Source organism: Equus przewalskii, chromosome 13 (assembly GCF_037783145.1).
Source record: "Equus przewalskii isolate Varuska chromosome 13, EquPr2, whole genome shotgun sequence".
In the NCBI taxonomy this organism is placed as follows: Eukaryota; Metazoa; Chordata; class Mammalia; order Perissodactyla; family Equidae; genus Equus; species Equus przewalskii.
In genome coordinates, this window is record NC_091843.1 from 18,492,598 (window position 1) to 18,515,042 (window position 22,445).

The 22,445-nt window shown below is 49.0% G+C and overlaps 1 protein-coding gene across 2 annotated transcripts in view; it reads left to right on the forward strand.

The window, feature by feature from the left end:
- The window catches only part of CCNJL (cyclin J like), a 50,752-nt gene that overhangs the window by 15,288 nt on the left and 13,019 nt on the right, over positions 1-22,445 (forward strand). For both annotated transcript variants that reach the window (XM_070569104.1, XM_070569103.1), the window contains exon 3: positions 10,522-10,735. In XM_070569104.1, the coding sequence (XP_070425205.1) occupies positions 10,522-10,735 (214 nt within the window). The remainder of the gene's footprint in view (positions 1-10,521; positions 10,736-22,445) is intronic.

The window sequence follows — 22,445 nt, forward strand, 5'->3', positions numbered from 1 at the left end:
TGCTCGTCATTTTCATTTTCGTTATTCATCTGTATTCTCTGAAATTTCTGTAGTGATGAGATATTTTATAATTGGTTAAATGTAACATTATTTTGGAAGGAAAACACAAACAAACCTAAACTGTCCTGTGGAGCCCCCAAAACATAGTTAAGAGCACGGAGTCAGAAAGCCCAGATTCTGTTTCATCATTTATTAACTGGGTGACCTAATCAGGTTATGTCACCTCTCTGAGCCGTCCTTGTCTGGAACACAGCGATGCTCATAATGCTCACCTCGTGGCCTGTTGGAGGATGAGAGCACGAAATGCATGGAACACAGAGTCTAGCCAATGAGAGAGAGAGAGAGATAGATATATAGATAGAAAAGCTTTCAAATTATATATATAATACATATTTATAAAATGGAAGGGTGTATAAGACTATTCATCATAATGAGCAATTCCAAGCACTCGTGAAGACCCGGGGGAGGTGCAAGAAGCTCGGGGGGCTGAATTCCAGGGAAAAGAGAAAACTGTCCTTGCCTTGGAGTGGCATTTGCCTCAGTCTACCCAATAGCGACAGAGGGTTTCCAAGGAGGAACCAGATCTGTGTTTTCGAAGGATTGGGAGCTGCCAAAATTATAAATATAAATATATGTAAAAGATATATATGTAGTCTATATAAGAGATGGGGGCATTTAGCCTTGGGCCAGGTCCCTGCCCACCCCCCCCCAAGTCGGCACGTAGCCCTTGGCTGCCTGGGGCTTCCGTGAACTGGCACCTGCAGCCTCTTGTGCCTCTCCTAGGCTTCTAGTCCCACGGCCGTGTAGAAGTTCTCACCAGGGCAGTTCTGCAGGTGGAAGCTGTGGTTTTTAATCTCAGTGAGCTTTTCAGTAAATCTCTCAGCTTAGAGTGATCAAATTATTCGGCATTGAGCCAGGGATTCCCACCAGCCTCGCCTGGCGGATGTGCTGGGGTTGAATTTTCCCCAGTGCACCAGTGCCCAGCCGCCAGCACCCTAAAGCACCCTTTCCCAGAACAAGCTCTCTGAGGTGTTGTTACTCTGCCCCCGCAAAAGGGGCCGGGGATGGTGGAGGTGGTGGTCTGTGGATAAATAAATTTACCTAGAGTTTCTCAAAACTAGATGTTTTTTCCTCAACAGATGTTTCAGGGCTTCTAATGGGCTAATGTACGATTCCTTTGAGTAAGCAGCAATGTAGTACGCACTGCTTCCCAAACTACTGGCCCACAGAACCCTTTTCTTCAAGGAGTGTATCTTAGCACTGGCGTATTGTGGATCACACACTGGGAAACGTTGCCTTTGAAAGGACTGAATGTAGAGTACATAATTTGTAATTCTTGAAGCTCCCAATCCTCTCTAAACAGTGACCTGCTTCGTCCTTGGTAACCCTCTGTTGCTACAAAGTAGACTGAGGCACATGCCACCCGAAGGCAAGGACAGAGCTTTTTCTTTTCCCTAGAATTCAGCATCCCCTGGAATCCTTGTACCTCTTCTCTGGTCTTCATGAGTATTTGGAATTACTCGTTATGATTAATAGTTTTTGTTCAACCTAAGATCAAGAGCAAATCTTTTTTTTTTTTTTACCTATTCATTTCAAGTATTTGCCATTCCCCAAATTTGGAGAGTTTGGTAATTATCGAGTGTCCTTTGTGTTAGGTATTAGAGTCACAGAGCTGAACAAGGTGAACCCAGATCCTGCCCTCTTGATGTTTTATAGCGAAGCGTTGAAAGACAGTGAAAATGGATGGATAGATCGATGAATGGATGAAAAGTCCTTGATGCCTGGGGAGTGTCTGACAGGGGCATGACCAGGGGACACTCTTTTCAGAAGAGACTTTTAAGCTGAGATCTGAAGGAAGAGTGGGTCAATAATGAGAAGGTAAAACCAGAGGCAGTAGAAAATAACACAGTGCAGGACACCAAGGGTTAAAATGAAGACTTCCCTTCCTCCCGTAGTATGAGAAACCAAGGGTGACTGGCTGACTTCTGCACTGCACGTGACCTTCAAACGCCTCTGAGGTTAGCCTCAAAATGCCAGCAGAGCCTGTGTGTCAAGAGCACACGCTGAATTTTTTCGTTTATCTGTCCAGCGACTGTGACAGGCCGAGGTCCCTGCCCAGCAGTCCCGGCTGTGGGCTCGGGGTCTGTTTAACTGCACTTTGGGGTGGGCCTTGCCCGTACCCGCAGGCACTTGTGAGCCCAGCACAGGGGTGGGGTGTTTGCCACCTCTGCCAAGGTCAGCGCCTCTTGGGGGGAGGGGGAGAGCAGTGGAGACGAGACACAGCCAGGAATCTTCAGAGGCCTGTGCTGGCCGGCCTGCTGCCTCTGTCCGGAGCTTGGTCGGGGCCTTTGTGTAGGTGTGATTCACTGGTGCTTGGCCTTTCCTGGAGCCCTGTGCCGCTCAGATAATCCTGTTTCTGCTTCAGAACCTCCGGGCAGAGCTCTTGGCAGAGTGGTTGACACCCACCACCTTCCTTCCCCCGAGAATGGCTCTATCTGGTCTCAGAAATGCTGGGGTTTCCCACTCAAGGGGGCAGTCACCCCCCACCCTGTTGGTTACCCCAGAGAAGGAGGCAGGGCCAGGCAGCGGGGGAGGAGGGCAGAGCAGGCCACAGGCGCAGGGACGATCCCCCAGTTGGTGTTTGCTCCAGTCACGGCTGTGTTCATCACATGAAACACTCCACTTATTCATTCGAACGTTCATTCACTCCTTCAGCAGATGCTCATTAGCCCTAACTCTGTGCCAGGTACCAAAGGTACACCCAAGACCTGGAGAGGGAAGTGGTGCCCTCCCTCACGGAGACCACATTCTGGGGGGTGGGGAGGACATTTAGTAAACAGGCCAACACTCAGCAGGGATGCGCCCTGCAGAGGTGTGGGGTGCTGCGGCCGAGGAGGGCAGTCAGGGAAGGCCTCAGTGACTGGGCCTGACCAGAGACCAACCGGAAGGAAGGGAAACAGCCCAGATGTCCACACGAGGGTTTGGTGAAGTCACAGCACAACCTTACAATGAAACGAGCTGGGCAGCCATTGAATACATGGCTTCCGGTGCTGTCTGAAGGGGAGGTGGGGCCCGCTTGGAGCTTATGATCCCGTTTTGTGAAAGTTTGCAGAGAGAAACATCGGAACAGTCCGTGTAAAACTTACTAGTACTTCTGTCTTTATGAGGGATTATAAGTGCTTTTTGTTATTCTTTTCTACTTTTGAAAATTTGTAAGTGAACACATAGTTTATCATTAGTAAACAGAAAAACATTACTTCTGGGTAGGACCTTGGCGGGGCCTTTGCATCGTGTGAGGCTGAAATGGGCTATTGAGTGCAGGGCTGGCCCGCGGATGTTCTTGTTAAAGGGCTGACGTTGTCAAAGCGAGGATACGGGGTTGCCACGAAATCGTCGGCCATACACTTTGAGCTGGGCTTTAACCCACTGGGTATCTGGGTATCTAGTCCTTCTCTCCATTTTTTTTTTCGAACTCAAAACACAGTTATTGAAATAGTAAAGTGGTTATACTTTGAATTTTTTAAATTTTAGTCTTTTTTGTTGATGTCTTAGTTCCAGGTGTGCAACCTGATTGGCTATCTGTGTATATTGCAAAATGATCACCAGCACAAGTCCAGTTAATGTCCATTACCACACAGTACAATTTTTTTTCCTTCTGATGAGAACTTTGAAGATCTACTCTCTTAGCAACTTTCACATATGCAGTACAGTATTAACTGTCGTCACCATGCTGTACGTTACATCCCCATGACTTATTTATTTTATAGCTGGAAGTTTGTACCTTTTGATCCCCTTCACTCGTTTTGCCCACCCCCCACCTCTGGCAACCACCAGTCTGTTCTCTATCTATGAATTTGGGTTTTTAACATAGAATGTTTTTTTTCAAATTTGCTGGGTTGAAATTCGTGAAAATAAAAATCACACGTGATCCCAGCCTCCAAGATAACCCCTGGTATCATTTTGGTGTATGTCTTCCATTTTCTTCTAGCCCATTGTTATTGTTTTTTAAAAATAAAATAAATTAGGGGCCAGCCCATGGCATAGTGGTTAAGTTCGGGTGCTCTGCATGGTGGCCTGGAGTTCGTGGGTTGGGATCCCGGGCGCAGACCTACACACCGCTCATCAAGCCGTGCTGTAGTGGTGTCCTACATACAGAAAAAAAAAATAGAGGAAGATTGGCACAGATGTTAGCTCAGGGCCAACTTTCCTCACCAAAAAAAATAATAAAATAAACTACTGTGGTAACAAAAGCAGGTTTTTGTAAGGTGGGCTCCCCACCCCAACTCCATCACAGCCGTCTGTCCTTGTGCCCTGCCTGCTCATCTGCTCATCTCCAGCCGTACCTGAGGCTCACATGCTCTCCTTTCTGGCTGGGCTGCTAAAGGGCCAGCAGCTGGGGAGGAGGAGTTTCGGAAGCCTCTTGACGCCCCTCCGCCCCTCTTCGTCTGTCCCTCCCCGCAGCCTTTCTGCTGGCCACACTGGTGCTGCCCCTGGCCCTGCTGAGAGGAAGGTCACCCTGCCTGGCTGGGTTCCTGCCCTCTTTCCGCCCACGCTGGCTGCTGAGTGCCTGCCAAGGGCCCGCCTAATCCGGGAGTGCTTTATAAGCCCCCCCTTGCAGGCTGCTCTTTTGTTTCTGGAATCCAGGCTGCTCAGCAGAGGGGGCAGGCTTCATGCATCCCGGCCGGCTGCTGCGGGCTTCAGGCTGACTTAGGTCAAGATGCTTGGGAGGAATGTGATCTCAGAGCAAAGCTCTCGTAATGACTGCCTTTTCCCCCTCATTGGCTTAGGGAAGTAATCAGCTGGACTCTCAAACTAAACAGGGCAGGCATGCTGGCGTCCCACAGTATTGTTTGTTTGAGAAAGAATCGCCCTTCTCTGAGTGCCAGAAGCTGAAGCTCAGAGCTCTCGTTCCATTTGGTTTGGGAGCTCTGCCGAGGACACAGGGACATGAGGACACAGGATAGGCTGATATCCTTTCCTGCAGAGGCCCCCAGGCTCAGCTGTAAACCCTCAGGTAGAAAGCCACATTCCACTGTACAAAGCAGGTTCCTTCGAGAGCCCGACAGAGGCAGAGTCACTCAGCTTATCTGCAGCCTGATTCCCCTGCTTGAGGGAAAGGCCGCTAACGCTTGCTGAGTCCTAAGGGGCAAATACTTTACGTTTATGGCAGCTTGACCCCGATTTTTCACATGAGGACATCGGGGTTCAGGATTCACATGCCCAAGGTTAGTACATAGTGGAGCTGAGATTCCCCCAGAACTGCCTGGCTTCACAGTCTCTGCAGAGCTCTTCCTCCACGTGGGCGGGGAGTTAGGAGTGTATTTGGTACAGGGAGAGACGTTGCTGTATTTATTCTTTCTTTTTTAACAGACTTTACTTTTTAGAGCAGTTTTAGGTCCACAGTAGTATTGAGCAGAAAGTACAGAGAATGCCCATATACCCCTGACCCCACACATGCATTGTCTCCCTGTTATCGACATCCCCCACCAGAGTGGTACATTTGTTACAATCGCTGAACCTACACTGACACATCATTGTCACCCAAAGTCCATAGTTGACAGTAGAGTTCATTCTTGGTGTGGTACGTTGTACAGGTTTGGACAAATGTAGAATGACGTGTATCCACAACGACAGTATCCTATAGGGTAGTTTCAGTGCCCTAAAAATCCTCAGTGCTCGGCCTTTCATCCCTCCCTCTCCCAGCCCTCGGCAACCACTGATCTTTCTACCGTCTTCATAGTGTTGCCTTTTCTAGGTCGTGTAGGTAGAATCATACAGGATGCAGCCTTTTCAGATTGGCTTCTTGCACTTGGTACAGTCATGCACCCCTTAACGACATTGTGGTCGACAACAGACCACATATACAAGGAAGTCCCGTAAGATTAGTACCATCCAGCCTGGGTGTGTAGTAAGCTGTACCATCTAGGTTTGTGTAAGTACACTCTATCCTGTTCATACAGTGACAAAGTTGCCTGATGTCACTTTTCTCAAAACATACCTCCGTCATTGTGTGACGCATAGCTATAATATTCATTTAAGTTTCTTCCGTGCCTTCTCATGGTTATTCATTCTTTTTTACTCGTGCAGATGTTTTTTTGAGTACCTCTTCCAGGCACACACTGGGCATTGGGCAAGTGGTAGAGGCAAGGTGGACATGCCCTCTGGAGCTAGAACTTAGCAGGAGGAGACACAAATAGTAAATATTTGGCCGTGGAGAACAGCGTACTATGAGGGAGAACAAGGGGGCCTGATTTGGAATGATGAGGAGTCAGAGATAGCCTCTCTGAGGAGGTGACATTTAAACCAGTGTCTGAGGGACAAGCAGAAATGAGGAGGAAGAACTCGCAGACAGCCATTCTAGCTTTCAGAATCCTGCCCACCCTTGAGTCTAGCCTTTTCCAGGAAGCCCTGCCTCCTCACTCCTCCTTGTCATGTATGCTTGCCCATTCCAAAGGTCCATATCTTTTATGCACCGATGGCTTCCGGTGAGAATCTGCTTAAGCCAGTGGACCGTTTTCCCAGGAGAATGTACAGAGGAAAGACCTACAAGTGTGTCGCTTTGAGTTCTCTTCTCCCAGTTGGCACAAGGGAAAATCCAGGAGTTAAGCTTGGCTGAGTTGAGCAGGGAGGGAAGTCACGATGTTGCATATCTGACCTGTTGTGTTTGGGGCCTTTGAACTGCCTTGATGAGGGCAGCGCCGCCCGGGCCAAAGGTCGCTTGGCTAATTTCCGGCAGCTGCCGCCTACAAAACAGCAAGGATCTGTGGCTACTTCTTGTCTGGAACCTTAGAGCCGTCTGCTTAGAGGAAATATACAAGTGGCCTGCAAGCTTGTGGGGGCTGCTGAAGGGTGCAGAGTGGGGCTGCTGTTTGGGGAGCTGCAGCCCTACATTGGCTGCTGCTACCAGCTGTCTGGCCATAGCTTGGGAGGAGGCTGGCCAAGAGATCTTCATGCGTGTCCACTCTGCCCAGGTTGATGCCCTGCTCTGAATCCTTCAGTGGCTCCCCATTGCCCCCAGGGCAGGCCAGGTATCTTAGCAGGACATGTAAGCTGGGATCCCCCAACTCTCCCAGCCTGCTTTATCCAGCACACCTCCCTGTCTGCCTGTTCCAAGGGCTCTAGGTTCCCTAAATGGGACACCTGTGTGGCTCTGCAGGTGGTGTTTACCCTGCTGAGCTTCCTTTCCTTCCTGCATCTTCAACAGGTTGATTCCTAGACATCCTTCCAAAACTTGGCTAGATTGATCTCTCCTCGTCAAAGAGCTGCCCACTGACCTGTTACTCTCTGCAGACCCACCTTCCTCTGTGGGCCCTGGGCGCTCTGCACTCACCACTGAGAGTCTGTCCTTCTTTTTTCCCTCCTTCTCCCCTCCCTCCCTGATTCCTTCAACAGTTAGTTATTGGGCACCTGACCAGGTGCCAAAGCAGACCCGGACCCCGCCCTCAAGGAATTTGAACTCCCGTGGTGGCTGCATAAATTCATGAAACAGTGAAGATGAATGATACACAAAGTCAAGTCTTTTCCTTAAAGAAGTTAAGCTGGGGATAAAAGATCTCCTCCCTGATTAAAAAAAATAAATACAAGCTTAGAAAAGATACATTAAAAATCTTCTAGTCTCAGATCTGTTGCTAGTTAAGTAAAGCCCCGAGTTAATAGGATAGGACTTTTTCAAACTCAGTTTCTGCATATGTAAGCATAAGAGAGAGGAAATAATTTGTTCAGGTTTAGCACCTTCCATGAGCAAAGCTCTAGGGCACCAAGATAGCCGTGTCCCGGCCTCCAGGCTCTCAGGGAACCGGCCAGAAGAGACAGGATCCAAGCGTGAAATTTCAACTCAACTTTCTCTTTGAGGGGAAAGTTTCTCTTACTGGGCCATAAACTCCATGAGAGTGGGTGATGTGTCCATCTTATTTTTTACAGCAGCTTTATTGAGATATAATTCACATACTATAAAATTCAACCCTTTAAAGTACACAATTCAGTTGCCTTTACTGTATTCATAGAGTTGTGCAACTGTTAACACTATCTAATTTTAGAATATTGTCATCATCCCAAATAGAAACCCCATATCCATTAGCAGTCACCCCTCATTAAACTCCACCCCCAGCCCACAGTAACCACTTATCTACTTTCTGTTTATATGGATTTCCTGTACTGGACATTGCACATAAATGGGATCATACAATATACGGCCTTTTATGACTGGCTTTTTTTTCACTTAGCATAATGTTTTTGAGGGTCATCCTGTTGTAACATGTATCAGTTCTTCCTTCTTTTTTATGAACTAGTAATATTCCATTGTATGGATATACTGCATTGTATTTATCCATTCGTCAGTTGATGGACATTTGGGTTGTTTTCACTTGGGGCTATTATCAATAATGCTGCTGTGAACATATCTGCATACGCATTTTTGTGTGGTGATATATTTTCATTTCTCTTGAGTATCTACCAAGGGTTAGGATTGCTGGGTTATGTTGTAACTCTGTGTTTCACATTTTGTGGAACTGCCAAACCATTTTCCACAGTGACTGCACCATTTTACTTTCCAGCCAGCTGTATGCAAAGGTTCCAATTTGTCCACATCCTCACGAGCACTTGTTTATTTCTGTTTTTGTTTTTATAATGGCCAACCTAATGGATGGGAGGTGGTATCTCATTGTGGCTTTGATTTTCATTTCCCTGATGATTAGTGATGTTGAGCATCTTTTCATGTTATTTTTCATTTTTCATCTTTTCATTTTATTGGCTACTTGTATATCTTCTTTGGAGAGATATCTCTTCAGTCCTTTGCCCATTTTTAAATTGGATTGTCTTTTTCTTTTCTTTTTTATTTTTGCTGAGGAAGATTCCCCCTGAGCTAACATCTGTACCAATCTTCTTCTGTTGTGTATGTGGGTCACCGCCACAGCATGGCCGCCGACAAGTGGTGTAGGTCTGTGCCTGGGAACCCAGGCTGCCGAAGTGGAATGCACTGAACTTAACCACTAGGACACAAGCCCGGCCCCTGGGGTTGCCTTTTCAGTGTTGAGTTATAAGAGTTCTTTATATAATCTGACTACAGCCTTTTATTGATTTATGGTTTCCAAACATTTTCTCCCATTCTGTGTTGTCTTGCACTTTCCTGATGGTGTCTTTTGAAGCATGAAAATTTTTTATTTTGAAGTCCAACTTGGGTATTTTTACTTTTGTTGCTTCTGCTTTTGGTGTCATATTGAAGAAATCATTGCCTGATCTAAAGTCATAAAGATTTGCTCCTGTTTTCTTCTGAGAGTTTTTTAGTTTTAATCTTACGTGTAGGTCTGTGTCCATCTCATTGCAGACTGTATCCCCAGTGCCTGGAATAATGCTTGATCTATAGAAGGATACTTACTGAGGGAAACGATGAATGGACATCTCTTGAATGAATGAACAGCTATTTCCTAGTCCCAGAGCTGTCTGCTTAAGTAAAGCTCCAGGGTTAAGTGAGTGGCCTTATATAGAGAAGGGGCATCACTTTGTTTAATCTCATCTCCCAGTGAACCTGCCACCAGTGAGCTCTCACAATTCCTTTTCTGCCAGCTTCTCCTTTCCTGTTTTTCCTCAGTTTTGCTTCTCTTTAGTCTCCCTATTTGACAAAAAGTTGCCAAGACATTTCCTAAATAAATCATGTCCGGTCTACTTGGGCAAAATTGTAAATATGGTAGATAGATAAGAACATTTTTTCCATTATAAAAATCTTGGTTGGTTTGATATTTCAGATATTTGTTTTTCTTGTATTAGACAAATAAATTCAGATAACACGGCAGTGCATACCTTACAAAGGAAAAGTCGCCTCCTGCGGGGGTGGGGCATATGATGTCTGGAACCTTTAGGAAAAAGTGCATGTGCTTGTAGAGAGAGGAAAGGTACAACATCAACAGCTAATGAATCTGCGGGGCGGCTGTTTGGGAGTTCTTTGTACTATTATTTAAACAACCTTTTTTAGGTTGAATTTTTTTCAGGAAATTGTCCCTTGCAATCCTAGCCCCAGAGGGAATTAAGCCGTGATCCCTGAGAGGTTCCCGTGTGCCAGGTGCTTCCCATTGGTTTTTCATTTACTCCTCAGCTACGGAGGAGGGAACAAAGGTGTGGCAGGTGAGGCAGGTGACCAAGTGGTACAGTTGGTTGAGCAGTAGAAGCAGAATCTGGATGCAGGTCTCCAGCCTCAGGGCCTACATTCTTTTATGTCCTTGTGTATCTGGAATAGTAAACGTTTCACTCGGGAAATGACTGGCTTCTTAGCCGATCTTCTTCACCTGCCTCTGTCATCGTGTCCCTGACACCTGACGAGCCTGCACTCAGAGAGGGCGGATGGGAGACGGTCCAGGAGTTTCTGGAATAGAGGGGCTGCCCTCCTGGGGCTTGAAGGAAAAGAACAGGGTATGGAGGGATCCTTGCCCCCTAACCAGCCGGCAGCTGGGCCCCCATGTCTCACTTCCCGGGGCATCTGAGGCTCTGGGGAGGCAGCCCTGACCTCCCTCTGCCCTGCCTGTCCTCCAGGAGCTGAAGCTGCCCGCCTTCCGAGCCCACTCCCCGCTCCTGAAGAGCCGCCGGTTCTTTGTCGACATCTTGACCCTGCTGAGTAGCCACTGCCAGCTCTGCCCCGCAGCCCGGCACCTGGCCGTCTACCTGCTGGACCACTTCCTGGACCGCTATAGCATCACCACCTCCAAGCAGCTGTACGCCGTGGCCATCTCCTGCCTCCTGCTCGCAAGTACGTGGAACCCGCTTCCTCCTCTGTGCTGTCTGCTCCTCTCAGTGAGCCTGGGTGCTCCCCAGTCATTTTACATTTCCCTGGTCTTTGCACATCTCCCATGTTCATCTTTAGCTGACTACGAATTATAGTGATAATAATCAACATTTTCTTTAGCGCCTGTGATGTACCAGGCTAAGTGATAAGGGCTTTAGCAGCCTGACTTAATGAATCCACACAATGCCCCTAGGAGATGCCCCTGTGTGCAGAACCCATGTCACTGGCTTCCTGGTCTGGGGCCCCTGGATGTGCTGGGAGGGGAGCTCTAGCACCCACTGTTCTTAGAGCTGTTTAGAAATCTGACTGCTTGATTGAGGCCCAACTGGGACCCATTATGTAGTTAGTGGGCCTGGGCACAGGCCTCATGGGTTTGCATCTTCCAGTAAGGCCTCACTGGTAACACGGTATGGCTTTGACCATCTATCTGCCTGCCTTAGTAGGGAGGCCTACGTGAATGTGCTGCTGCTTGCATCATCTGCTTAAAACAGAACTCTGCACGCCACCTGCCACTTACAATCGCCCCCTGGTTTACCAGCGACCAGCCATCAAGGTTCTACCTCCATGACCTCAGGCCTTTCTCCTCCTCACTCCCTGGGTTCCAGCCAAGCCCCGTCCTGTCACAGAACTTTGCACATGCAGTTCTGTCTGCCCGGAGAGCTTCCCGTTCCTCCCGCTGCCCGGCTGGTCCTGGTTAATTGTCACTCAGGCCTGCGTGCCCAAGAAAGCCTTCCCCGTTGCCCTCGGCAGGTGGGGTCTCCCTGATATAAGTCCCATGGCATCATGTCTTTTTAATTCACACCCGCCTCCTCCACTAAGCAGTGAGTTTCAGGGAGGGAGAGGAGCCTGGCGCGTAGTAAGACCTCAAAAAAATATTTATGTGACAAATGAAATGAGGGCCAGGAGTTCCTTGAGAGCCGGGCATCTATACTTCTCCAAGTTGCCCTTAATGCTCAGGAGCAGAATGCCCCAAAGTGGCCAGCCACGGTTACGCATTTCCTCGACATCTAGTATTTTATCCTTAAAACTAATCAGATTCTACGTTCTCCTCTGCTATATGTTATTGTCCTGTTTTATTATATGAGCACCCCTCTCCTTGAGTCCCGCTGATGCTCGAGAAGATGGCACCCCTTTCCTTCTGGGGCTCTGTGTGCTCCTGGCACGCTGCCATGAACCCCCATGGGCACAGTCACCCAGTTCCAGAAGCTTTAGACTTTCCAGCAATCCCTCTTGCTTTCCACCCTGGCATCTTGCACCTGCTGTTATTTAGAGTCCCTTTGGCTGTTTTGGGTTTACAGCCTCCCAGTTCGTGATTTTCTTTGCCTTGGACCAGCTGGATTTCCCGTGTTGCACAGAGGGGCCCGTCTTGCTAGGCGGCTCCTGTTGGCTGCTTCCAAGCCCCAAATCCACACACAGCTCTCTTTCATCTTGGGAGCCATCCCCATCAGCGGAGGGCAGAGTGGGCATCGCGTTTCAGGAGGCCCCGGAGGAGTCTGTGCTGCGGCCTTTGACCTGCCACTGTCTGTGATCCGTGGGGTGCATCGAGGTCGCGGGCCTGGGGACTCGGATTTCCATGGGGCGGTGGGGTCCTTCTGGGGAGCTGGGGCGGGAGGCGCACACTGCAGACTCCCTCGTGCTGCTGCCACCGTGCCAGGGGGAGTGGGCTTGGCGACACAGAGGCAGACGCCCCCCTGTGTCTGAGGGCAGCAGCCAGCCGCGGGCAGTAGGGACGGATTTTTCAAGACACCTGCCGTATGCTCAGAGGCCCAAGGAAAGAAAGTTTCCATGACGGCCTGAAATCCTCTCTGCTTCTCCCTCCCCTCTGCCCAGGTCAGCTGTGAGGGGGGCACCTTGCCTCAGGAAGTGTGGAGTTCTAATTCGGTACCAAATCACTTCCACATAGAGAAGAAGAGCGACATTCTTCTTGCCCCCTCCCACACCCCCGTCAGTTCTTAGGTTTTTAGAGCTGCTGCAGATAAGGGCCTTTGCACAGGTAGGAGCTTTTCACCTACATGCAGCCCCTTCTGCCTCCATGAAACAGGTGTCCGTCAGGGACCCATGTCTACAGGCCTCCGGAGGGAGTGGGAAAAGCAAGAGCTTCTATGTTGTCCCATGGTGGACAAGTGGCAAAGCCGCCCGCTGGTCTCTCTGTGACCGAGGTGGTTGTTTGTGTTTCCTACCTGAACACAGGACAGACTGTAAGTACAGTCTAGATAGAAATCTACTATAAATATAGTCGAGCCCCTCTCCTATAATCGTTCATCTTACACAGCACCTGTCCCCCACCCGTCTTGTTGTTGTTGCTTAATTAGGATAATTTGAAAACATGGAAACCCCACCGACTGCCAGGTGCGATGGCTTTGACAGTGCAACATAATAATCCTCATCCTGGCCGCAGCGGCTTCATTACTTACTGGTCTCTTTCTGCCCGCCCAGCTCTGTGCCAAACACTTTACCCACACATCGCATGGAATCCTCACAACCGAGCCTATGTACTCATGCTGTTGTCTGCCCATTCTGTAGGTTCAGAGAGGCTGAGTAACTTGCCCAAGGTCACACAGCTTGGAGTTTTATTTATTCTTTTAGTTGAGGTAAAATTTATACCGTGACGTAAAATTCACCATTTTGACCACTTTAAAGTGTGTGCTTCTGTGGCATTTAGTACATTCTCACTGTTGTGCAACTGTTATCTCCATCCAGTTGCAGAACATCTTCATCACCCCAAAAGAAACCCTTGTACCCATTAAGCAGCCACTTCTCATGCCTTCCCACCCCCAGCCCCTGGCAACCACTAACCTGTTTTGGGTCTATATGGATTTGCCTATTCTGGATGTTTCATATAATATAATATGTGGCCCTTTGTGTCTGGCTTCTTTCACTCCATGTTTTCAAGGTTCAGCCGTGTCATGGCGTGTGTCAGTACTTCAGTCCTTGTTGTGGCTGAACAATACTCCATTGTCTGGAGAGACGGCCATTCGTTTATCCGTTCGTCTGTTGATGGACATTGGGTTGCTTTCACCTTTTGGCTGTCGTTGGTTCGTGCTGCTGTGAACGTCCAGGTACCAGTCGTGTTTGAACGCTGTTTTCCATGCTCGTGCGTATATACCTAGGAGTGGAATTGCTGGTCCTATGGTAATTCCGTGTTGAACTTTTTGAGGAACCTTGAAGTTTTGCGTTTGCCTGGTTGTTGCTGCTCAGAGATGTCTGGGTGCTGAGTCCTTAGCCCCAGGGCATGGACCGGCCTGAGGAAGGAGAGAGGGTGAGAAAGAAAGGCAGGAGGCAGGGCCAGGGGCCTTTTTGCTAGGGTAGCATGGCCTCAAATGTAGGACCTTATTATTCTGAGACAGGAAGTATGAGATACGTTTTTATTGTGAAAAATCTGAAAGATACAGAAGCGCCTAGTGTAAAAAATTGGTTTCCTCCCAAACCCTTAATCTCATTCCTACAGTTTAGTGTATATCTTTCCAGACCTAAATATACTTATGTATTTTCATAATTGGGAAAATAAGCCTATTTTCATTTACAAGAGGAGGATGAATCATAGATTACACCCATATAAATGCCCAGTATACAAAATTGCCAGGTTCCCTCTCTTCCTCCCTTTTCCGTTCTCTTTTTTCCCCTCTATGTAATCCCAATTCCATCATACTTTCCTTTGCAAACTTCTGTTTTCTTTCACTGTGACTTCCGCCCACCCCCCTACCCCCCAGCCCCCGGGAAAACAAGGTTTCTCAGTACCGAGTTGTTTTCCTCTGGACTGTGAGCCCCGTCCTGCCCCTGGCCGACTGCTTCTGGTTTGTGAAAGGCAGTGGAAGCTAAGAGTGGCAAGTCCATCTCTTTCTTGGGGGAAAGTTCTGACTTTGGGTTGTTGTAGGTGAAGCCGAGTCCTATGTTCTTCATCTCTGCCGTCATCCTTCTCCCCAGGAGAGGGGAGCGTCAAGCAGGAGCCTGCTTACGGCCTTTCTGCAAGGGCCCCTCTCTAGACGCTGGCCGTCCTGCAAGGCAGAGTCCTTGAGTCCGGATGGAGTCTGTTGTGCTGTGCTGTGCTTACCTGTGGAAAGGCCCGTCTCCTTACGGCAGATTTCTAAAATTAGAAATGGTATGCTCACAGGTAAAGCGAGAGTCAAAGAATAAAATAAAAATATGTTGCCCTCCCACTCTTCAGAGATAACTTCTGGGAACAGCGGTTTTTTTTTGTCTTCTTCTAAAATTGACCTAGTATATTTTCTAGAAATGGTCTGTGCATGTACAGACATACAGTCGATCCTCATGATTCAAAAACCCCGAACTTGTGAGTTCGCTTGCTCACTAAAATTGGTGACCCCGAAATCAGTACTCACAGAACTTTCGTGGTCGTTGATGGACATGTGCAGAGCAGCAAAAAGTGTGAGTCGCCCCGTGTGCCCGTTCCCAGTGGAGGTCGAACCAGGCAACACTCTGCCTTCATGTTTCAGCTCTCATGCTTAAAACAAGCGTCCTTTTCTCTGTCTATTTAGTGCCATGCATTCTCATTTTTCTGCTTCTTGATGATTTTGCTATTTAAAATGGTCCACAGGGGGCTGGCCCAGTGGCGTAGCCATTAGGTTCGTGCACTCTGCTTCGGCGGCCTGGGGTTCGCCAGTTCATATCCCGGGCACAGAGCCACGCATCACTCATCAAGCCATGCTGGGGTAGGCATCCCACATATGGAATAGAGGAAGGTGGGCACAGATATTAGCTCAGGGCCAGTCTTCCTCAGCAAAAAGAGGAGGATTGACGGCAGATGTTAGCTATAGGGCTAATCTTCCTCAAAAATAAATAAATAAAATGGCCCCCAACCATAGTGCAGAAGTGCTGTCCGGTGTTCCTCGGTGCAGGACGACTGTGACATGCCTTATGGAGAAAATATGCATGTCAGATAAAACGTGTGTGTTCAGGCATGACTTATCGTTGGCTGTGAGTTCAACAATAATGAATCAACAATATATTCAGCAGAAATAGGCGAAACAAGGTTATGTATTGATTGATTGATGAACATGTGGTCAGAGGCTCATGGGAATCTAACCCCGTATTTCCTGTAGGAGAAATGGTTCTGTATTCACTAATTCAGTGCCCACAGGGCCTTTATAGAATGTAACTCCACGAATAACCAGAATCGGCTGTATAGTTACACACGTGGGTTAAAACCAAAGGTACTTTCTTTGAAGTACGTCAGGAAACGTCTTGCCAGTCTGTCTGGGTAGATTTTCTTGACTCTTTTTCTTGATTGCAGAGTTCCCCATGTTATAAACACTGCCATCTATTCACTGATTCCTCTGTCAATGGACATTTAGATTGCCATCTGGGTTTTTTTGCTGCTATAAACAATATGACAGCAACTCTCCTTTTCCCTGTATCTTTGCACACTTAAGTATGTCTGTGAGAGAAATTCCCAGCGGTGGAATCGCTTTGGTCAGAGGTGTGTGGATTTAAGATTTTGATAGGTAGCCCTAAATCACCTTGCAGAGGTTTCAACCAACAACTGATGAGATCCCTTCAATTGCACTTAATTTGTGGGCGCCTTTGGAACCGCGCTTCTCCACCTAAACCGCAAACCATTGGAAGAGGCGTGATGTCCCTCCTCCACCCTGGCGCCTCACCAGTGTCCACTTGTGGCTTTTCTTCCGTGCTCCCAGCGGGGCGTGCATTTGCCTTCCGCCTTCCCGCCTTGTCCTGTCCAGGAGGCCCAGGTGAGAAATGAGTTCCCAGACCGATTGCTTTTAAGGCTCCTCAAAGCTAGAAATCAGTATCTTCATCTCTTAGGGTAGGGACCAATAAAAGCTGCTGCCTGCCGGGTGCTGGTGCTCAGGAGAGACCTGTCCTTCTCTCTGTAAACCACTTGCTGCCCCTCCCTCATCCCTGCACCCCTCCGCTTCTGTCCTCCTGCTTTCATTACTTAGCAGCTGCTGCTTCTGAGCAGCAGCTTCTTTGACAGCAGGGCAGGGGGTGGGAGGAGGTCACCCCCAGATCCAGAAACTTGAAAGCAGTCTGAATCCCTCCTGGGAGACAAGGAGGAAGGAGGGCGCTGCCTTCCTCCTGGGGAGGTTAAAACACACCAGCTCTCCGCAAAGCTGGGAATGCTTGAGATGCTTCTGGGGCACTGATTCTAGGCAGCACATGCAAAGGGGATAATTTTTCCAGGAGGCCTTTTTTGGGGGTGTACTTTAGACGAGGCATGAGATTTACTTGAAGGATTAAACCCAAGTCTGCAAGGAAATGTGGCCATCCCCGTCCAGGAGATAATGTAACAACAGCTCCTTGCATCTCACACGAGAGTGGCCAGGAAGAATACGACATTTCCTCCCTGCCGTGGTTTCACGTTTCAGAAATCAGGATGGGTCTCATAATTGACGTGTGCACTTAATGTGAAGGCCATTTATTATTTCCTCCCCAAAGCTGCTCTAACATCGAGGGTGTGTCTTCTGAACAGTGGCATTTCGGCCGTGGCCACACGGCTCAGGGCGGACTGGAAAAAGTGGTCTGTCACGTGAAGCCACACTGAGCTCATCCGGACTCGGGGCTCCAGTGTTGCAGCCCCGTGAGTGAGGACCTGGTGATTTTCCGTTTCCTGTTCCCATCTCTGCAGACTGGCAGCCTGAGAGCTATTTCAGGGGAGGGATTTTGTGTGAAGTGTCTGTCAGACAGCTGGCTGGGCTGGAAACTCAGAAATTGTGCAGTTTGCCTTAGCAAGTCTAGTGCCCAACCTGTTTGTCCAGGGCCTGGGCTTCTGGTCTCTGAGGTTTTTTTGTGGCGAGGGGGATTCTTAAGCTGCGTGAGTTAATGGCTCCCACACAGGTAAAACATTCAAAAAACATTTATTCGACTTCTGCTGTATGCCTAACACTGTGTCCCGCCCCAGGGAGATGGTGGTGAACAGACGGAGTCTGCAGTCTCTGTCGTTGAAGATGATTCATTCCACACACATCTACCTACTATGCGCTGAGCCAGGGAGAGACAGTGGCACACAAAATAGATCAAGTCCCCATCCTAAAGAAGCAGCGGTGAAGCCAGACATTACCAAGAGGTTTCTGGGCACGTGCCAAGAACAAGCCAGTCTCCCTTCTAAGAAAGTCCACGTGTCCTTACTGCGAGCAGAACAGCCTGGCTCACACAGTTAGCGGGAAGATGACCGGGACGCTGGACATCAGGCATTGTGGCTGCTGGGAGCTAGGCGTTCGTCTTTCTTTTCTTTTTATTAACTTTAACCTTGAACCCTCTCTGAGGTGAATACTTGTGTCTTGTGGTACCTTCTCCCCTGGTACAGCCAGCATTGCATTATATCCGTTCTCCTGTTCATGCTGGATTTGGAGAGGGAAGAGCTCTGGAATCCTTATTCTCTACGCTCCTTGTTCCCTGGGAGACCCACCCAGATAGTTTTCCAGATTATAGCTCTTCCTTGCCTTGCCTAAGAGCCTCAGGCTCCGTGTGGTGGAGGGTTCACTCCCCTGGTCACAGCAGCCTGTGCTTTGCTGGGCACTCACCGCCTAGTCAGCATTGGTGGTGGTTGAACCAACAGGGCAGTCTCGGTTGGTTTTAAAACCACTTTCAGCCCGGAGGGAAATATGCCAGCCTGTTACACCCCTGGGCAGTGAGAATAGAGATTATTTTTGTGTAAGGTATGTTTGTGTGGATTTTCACAATTCACTTCAAGGAGCGTGCACAGCCTCTCCCTGCTTCCTAAGTCTTCATTTTAATCACACACATTTTGGTGTCTAGACAGCAAAAGTATTCTCTTCATCACTGTCATGTTGGGGTTTCTGGGACTCTCCTAGGAAAGGCTGACACCACCTGACTGATGGATACTTGTACAGCAGGTTCACGCTGGGATAGTCGTGGACTAGGGCAGACTCACTTTCTGGAACCTTCTCTGGCAGTTACTCTTCCAGTTCTGGCCTCTAGGGTCCCATCAGTGGCATCTTGTCTTCCGAGAAGTTTAAACCGTTTTTCCTCAGCAGGAGAGTGATATTTATTCCTTGTAGAAAATAGAAAAAATATAAAGAATAAAATAAAAATCACTTGCAAACCCACTGCTTTTTTTTTTTTTTTCTGTAATCACAATTTGGGGTGGAGGGCACATCCTGGCCTTAGTGATTGTGGAATAGCTAGTGTTTTTTGAGTGTTTATCTACCAGGCTGTGTTCTGCGTTCTTTGCATGGATTATTCATTTAATCCTTAAACAACCTTATGAAACAGGCAGTGTATTCTCCCCAGTTGACAGAGGAGAAAACAGAGGTCCAGTAGGTTAGGTAGCTTGCCCGTGGGCGCGTGGCTAGGAAGGAGCGTGGCTAGGATGGGGACCCAAATAGCCATCCCCCTGAGTCCTTGTTCTCAGCCACTACACAACAGCAGCTCTTGTCCTATGGCTGGATCACCTCCTTCCTTGGTTGCACCAGGAAGACTTGGGCCAGCAAATGGAGAGGTTTCTGGGGGACTCCTGACTGCTCTGCTCTCCAAGCCTGCAGAGCTGAATGTTAACTGCTCTGGATGGAGACTTCAGCCCTCAGGACCAGATCCTGTGTCTGGAAGCAGCTTCCCTTTTAACCTCTAGAGAAGTGGCCAAGATTCCCTCTCCTTCTCCTCCTCCCTGCCCCCAGCAGAGGTTGGAACAAAGGACCCAGCACCCCTAATGTCCACGCCTTAGGCACTGTAGCCAGAAGGACTCGCTGTCTGTTCTTCCTGCAGCCGCATCAGGCCTGGTCCAGAGCAGCCCCTGGTGAGCTGGGAGTGGGCATCTTGCAAAGCAGTGACCTTCATTACAGGAGAGGACTCCATTCCTCCACGCGAAGCATTTGATCGACCCTGGCCTGGATGTCAGCCGTGTACATGACAGGTGGCCCCCACCCCACAGCCCCTGCTTTTAGACAGACAGTAAAATTACTTGGGTCTCTTATGAACGGGAGCACAAAGGAGCCAGGGATTTGCTGGGCCACCATGTGGAGTCATTGCAGCAGTTGCTCTATCCTAAGACAGGGAAGTCCTCGCAGCCAGAAGGGAAGCTGGTGTCTGACCCAGCTGGCCGAATGCCACCTCTGACCTGGAAGACAGTTTGACAATTTCCTTCTGAAGAAAGTAACCACCCACGACCTCACCTCTAGTCTCTATTTCCAAAGTTGGACTCAGGAATTGATTCAGCCTGTCAGAAATGTGCTTTCCTTCATTCACTCAATGTTTATTCAGCCCTGCTCTGTGTCGGAGACTGGAGATGCAGCTGTGAACAGAACAGCCTTGCTTTTAAGAGAGGAAGGAGGAGGCCCCTGGAGCACAACGTGGAGACGGGGCTTTTTCTGTTTTGTGCTCCACTGTCTCGCAGGCCCAGCACGTAGTAGGTACGTGTGTGTGGAATGAATCTTCAACGACAAGGACTGTAAACTTTCCTTCTGTTCACCGCCATCCCCCCAGGCTGTAGGCCACTGTAAGGACCTTTCTTTGTGTCCTAAGGAAGAAAGGGAACTCAGCCAAGGAAGGTCCCAGGTCCACCTTCAGGCCAGGTCTACCCAGCGGGCCCCTGAAGCCCAGGTATGGCTGGGACTGGAGGCCTGTTCCCGCAGGACCTTTCCTAACCTCCGGATCCCTGGAGGGGCTAGGGCTCTTGACATGGCTGCAGCAGCTCCCCACCCCTGTGGTCTTCACACCTTGCTCCCTTCCCCGAAGACCCCCGAAGCCTTGTGGTATAGCTGGAAGGTGTTCTTGCTCTGTCCCTGGCTTTCTCTCACCCCCACATCAAATCCTGTCCAGAAATTAAACTGTCATTGCACCTGTGACGCTGATTGTGTCGTTGGTCCTGAATCAAGCAGGGCTTTATAAAGCAGAGCGAGTTCCAGTGTTTGTTGAGCACTGGGCACCATTCTCAGCACGCTGAGTCCTCCTGTCACCACAGTTCTGTCTACTTCTGTTACTCCCATTGCACAGACCCAAGAGGTTGAGACTTGCCCCAAACCACCCAGCCAGTGAGTGGCTGAGCCTCTGGGGACCCAGGGTGGTCAGAACGCACACTCTGCCCTCCGTGCTGCCTCGCAAGGTAAAACAGCCTTTCAGAGGGTGCTGTCCTCAGAGCAGGCTCCTGGCTTCTCCATCAGATTGCTTAGAATGGTCTCAGAAAGACAATTCTCTGCTGGACGTATGAGCAGTGCCCTCTTTGGGGATGAGTAGAAAGTGACCTTCTGGCTTCCAGTAACTACAAAAAGCCAAAGAGGTTTGTTTGGGTTTTTTAAATTTTTATTTATTTATTTATTTACTTTTGAGGAAGATTAGCCCTGAGCTAACATCTGCCAATCCTCCTCTTTTTGCCAAGGAAGACCGGCCCTGAGGTGACATCCATGCCCATCTTCCTCTACTTTGTATATGGGACGCCTGCCACAGCATGGCTTGCCAAGTGGTGCCATGTCTGCACCAGGGATCCGAACCGGCGAACCCCAGGCCGCCGAGAAGTGGAACATGGGAACTTAACTGCTGTGCCACCAGGCCAGCCCCCAAAGGGTTTTTTAAATAAAAAGACTTGGGCGGGGGGGGCCGCTAGGAGTAGGTCCTTTATTACAGAAAGTATCCTGTTAGAGATTCACTCTTCAACTTCATTTCTGTCATTGGAAGGAAAAACCAAGTCCTGTCGATCATTCCGATCTTTAATGGAAAGGGCTCTGGAATTGTTACTGAATAGCAGAAGCAGAGGGGAGGGTGAAGATGAGGGTATTTGCGGAGAGCAGGGCCGTTAGAGGAGGAGGGGCTTCGCCTGGCCCGACCCCCACATCTGTGGGAATTCCGGCTTGTGGTATAGAAAGCTCTGGACTTTGGAGTCATTTATTCGTTCATTAAAAAAACAGAGCTCTTGGGGCCCTGCGGCCGAGTGGTTAAGTTCCTGTGCTCCACTTCAGTGGCCCAGGGTTCACTGGTTCAGATCCTGGACATGGACCTACATACTGCTCATCAAGCCATGCTGTGGTGGCATCCCACAGAGAAGAGCTAGAATGACCTAGAGCTAGGATATACAACTATGTACTGGGGCTTTGGGGAGGAAAAAAAAAGAGGAAGATTGGCAACAGATGTTAGCACAGGGCCAATCTTCCTCACCAAAAAGCATAAAAATAAATAAAAAATAAAATATTTAGGAAAAAAACAACAACTCTGTCTAAAGCATTGACTTTGTGCCAGATGCCATGCTAGGTGAAGGGCATCTATGATGTTCTACAAGACAGATGTGGTCCCCACCCTCATGAGCAACCAGCCAGACTTTTCATTTTGCTTTGTCCCTTACCAGCTGGTGATTGGGGCAATTCACTTAACCCTTCCAAGCTTCTGAGTTCCTGTGGAAAACTTGCCCAGCCTCCCAGGGATGTCTCAGAATGAACTGAGAGCGCTTGTGAAGGGGGAGCACAGCCCGTGAGGCTCCCCTTCCTGGGGCTGCCTGCATGCGGTGATGCCTGCTGTGCTGTGCTGGAGCCTGGCCTGCAGCGGGGAGCCACGTGTGGACTCCCTGCCCTCCAGAGCTCACATCCTGATGCTACAGATGCTGCTTGTTGCTCACCGCCTGGGTGACCTGGTGGAGTCCCGCCCCTGTGGGGAAGACCCATCTGGGAAAGGCCTTGGACCCCATACACCCCTTTGCCTCCCTCTCTGTGAACCTTGGAACCACCAGCAGGAGGGTGCGAGTTCAAGGTCACAG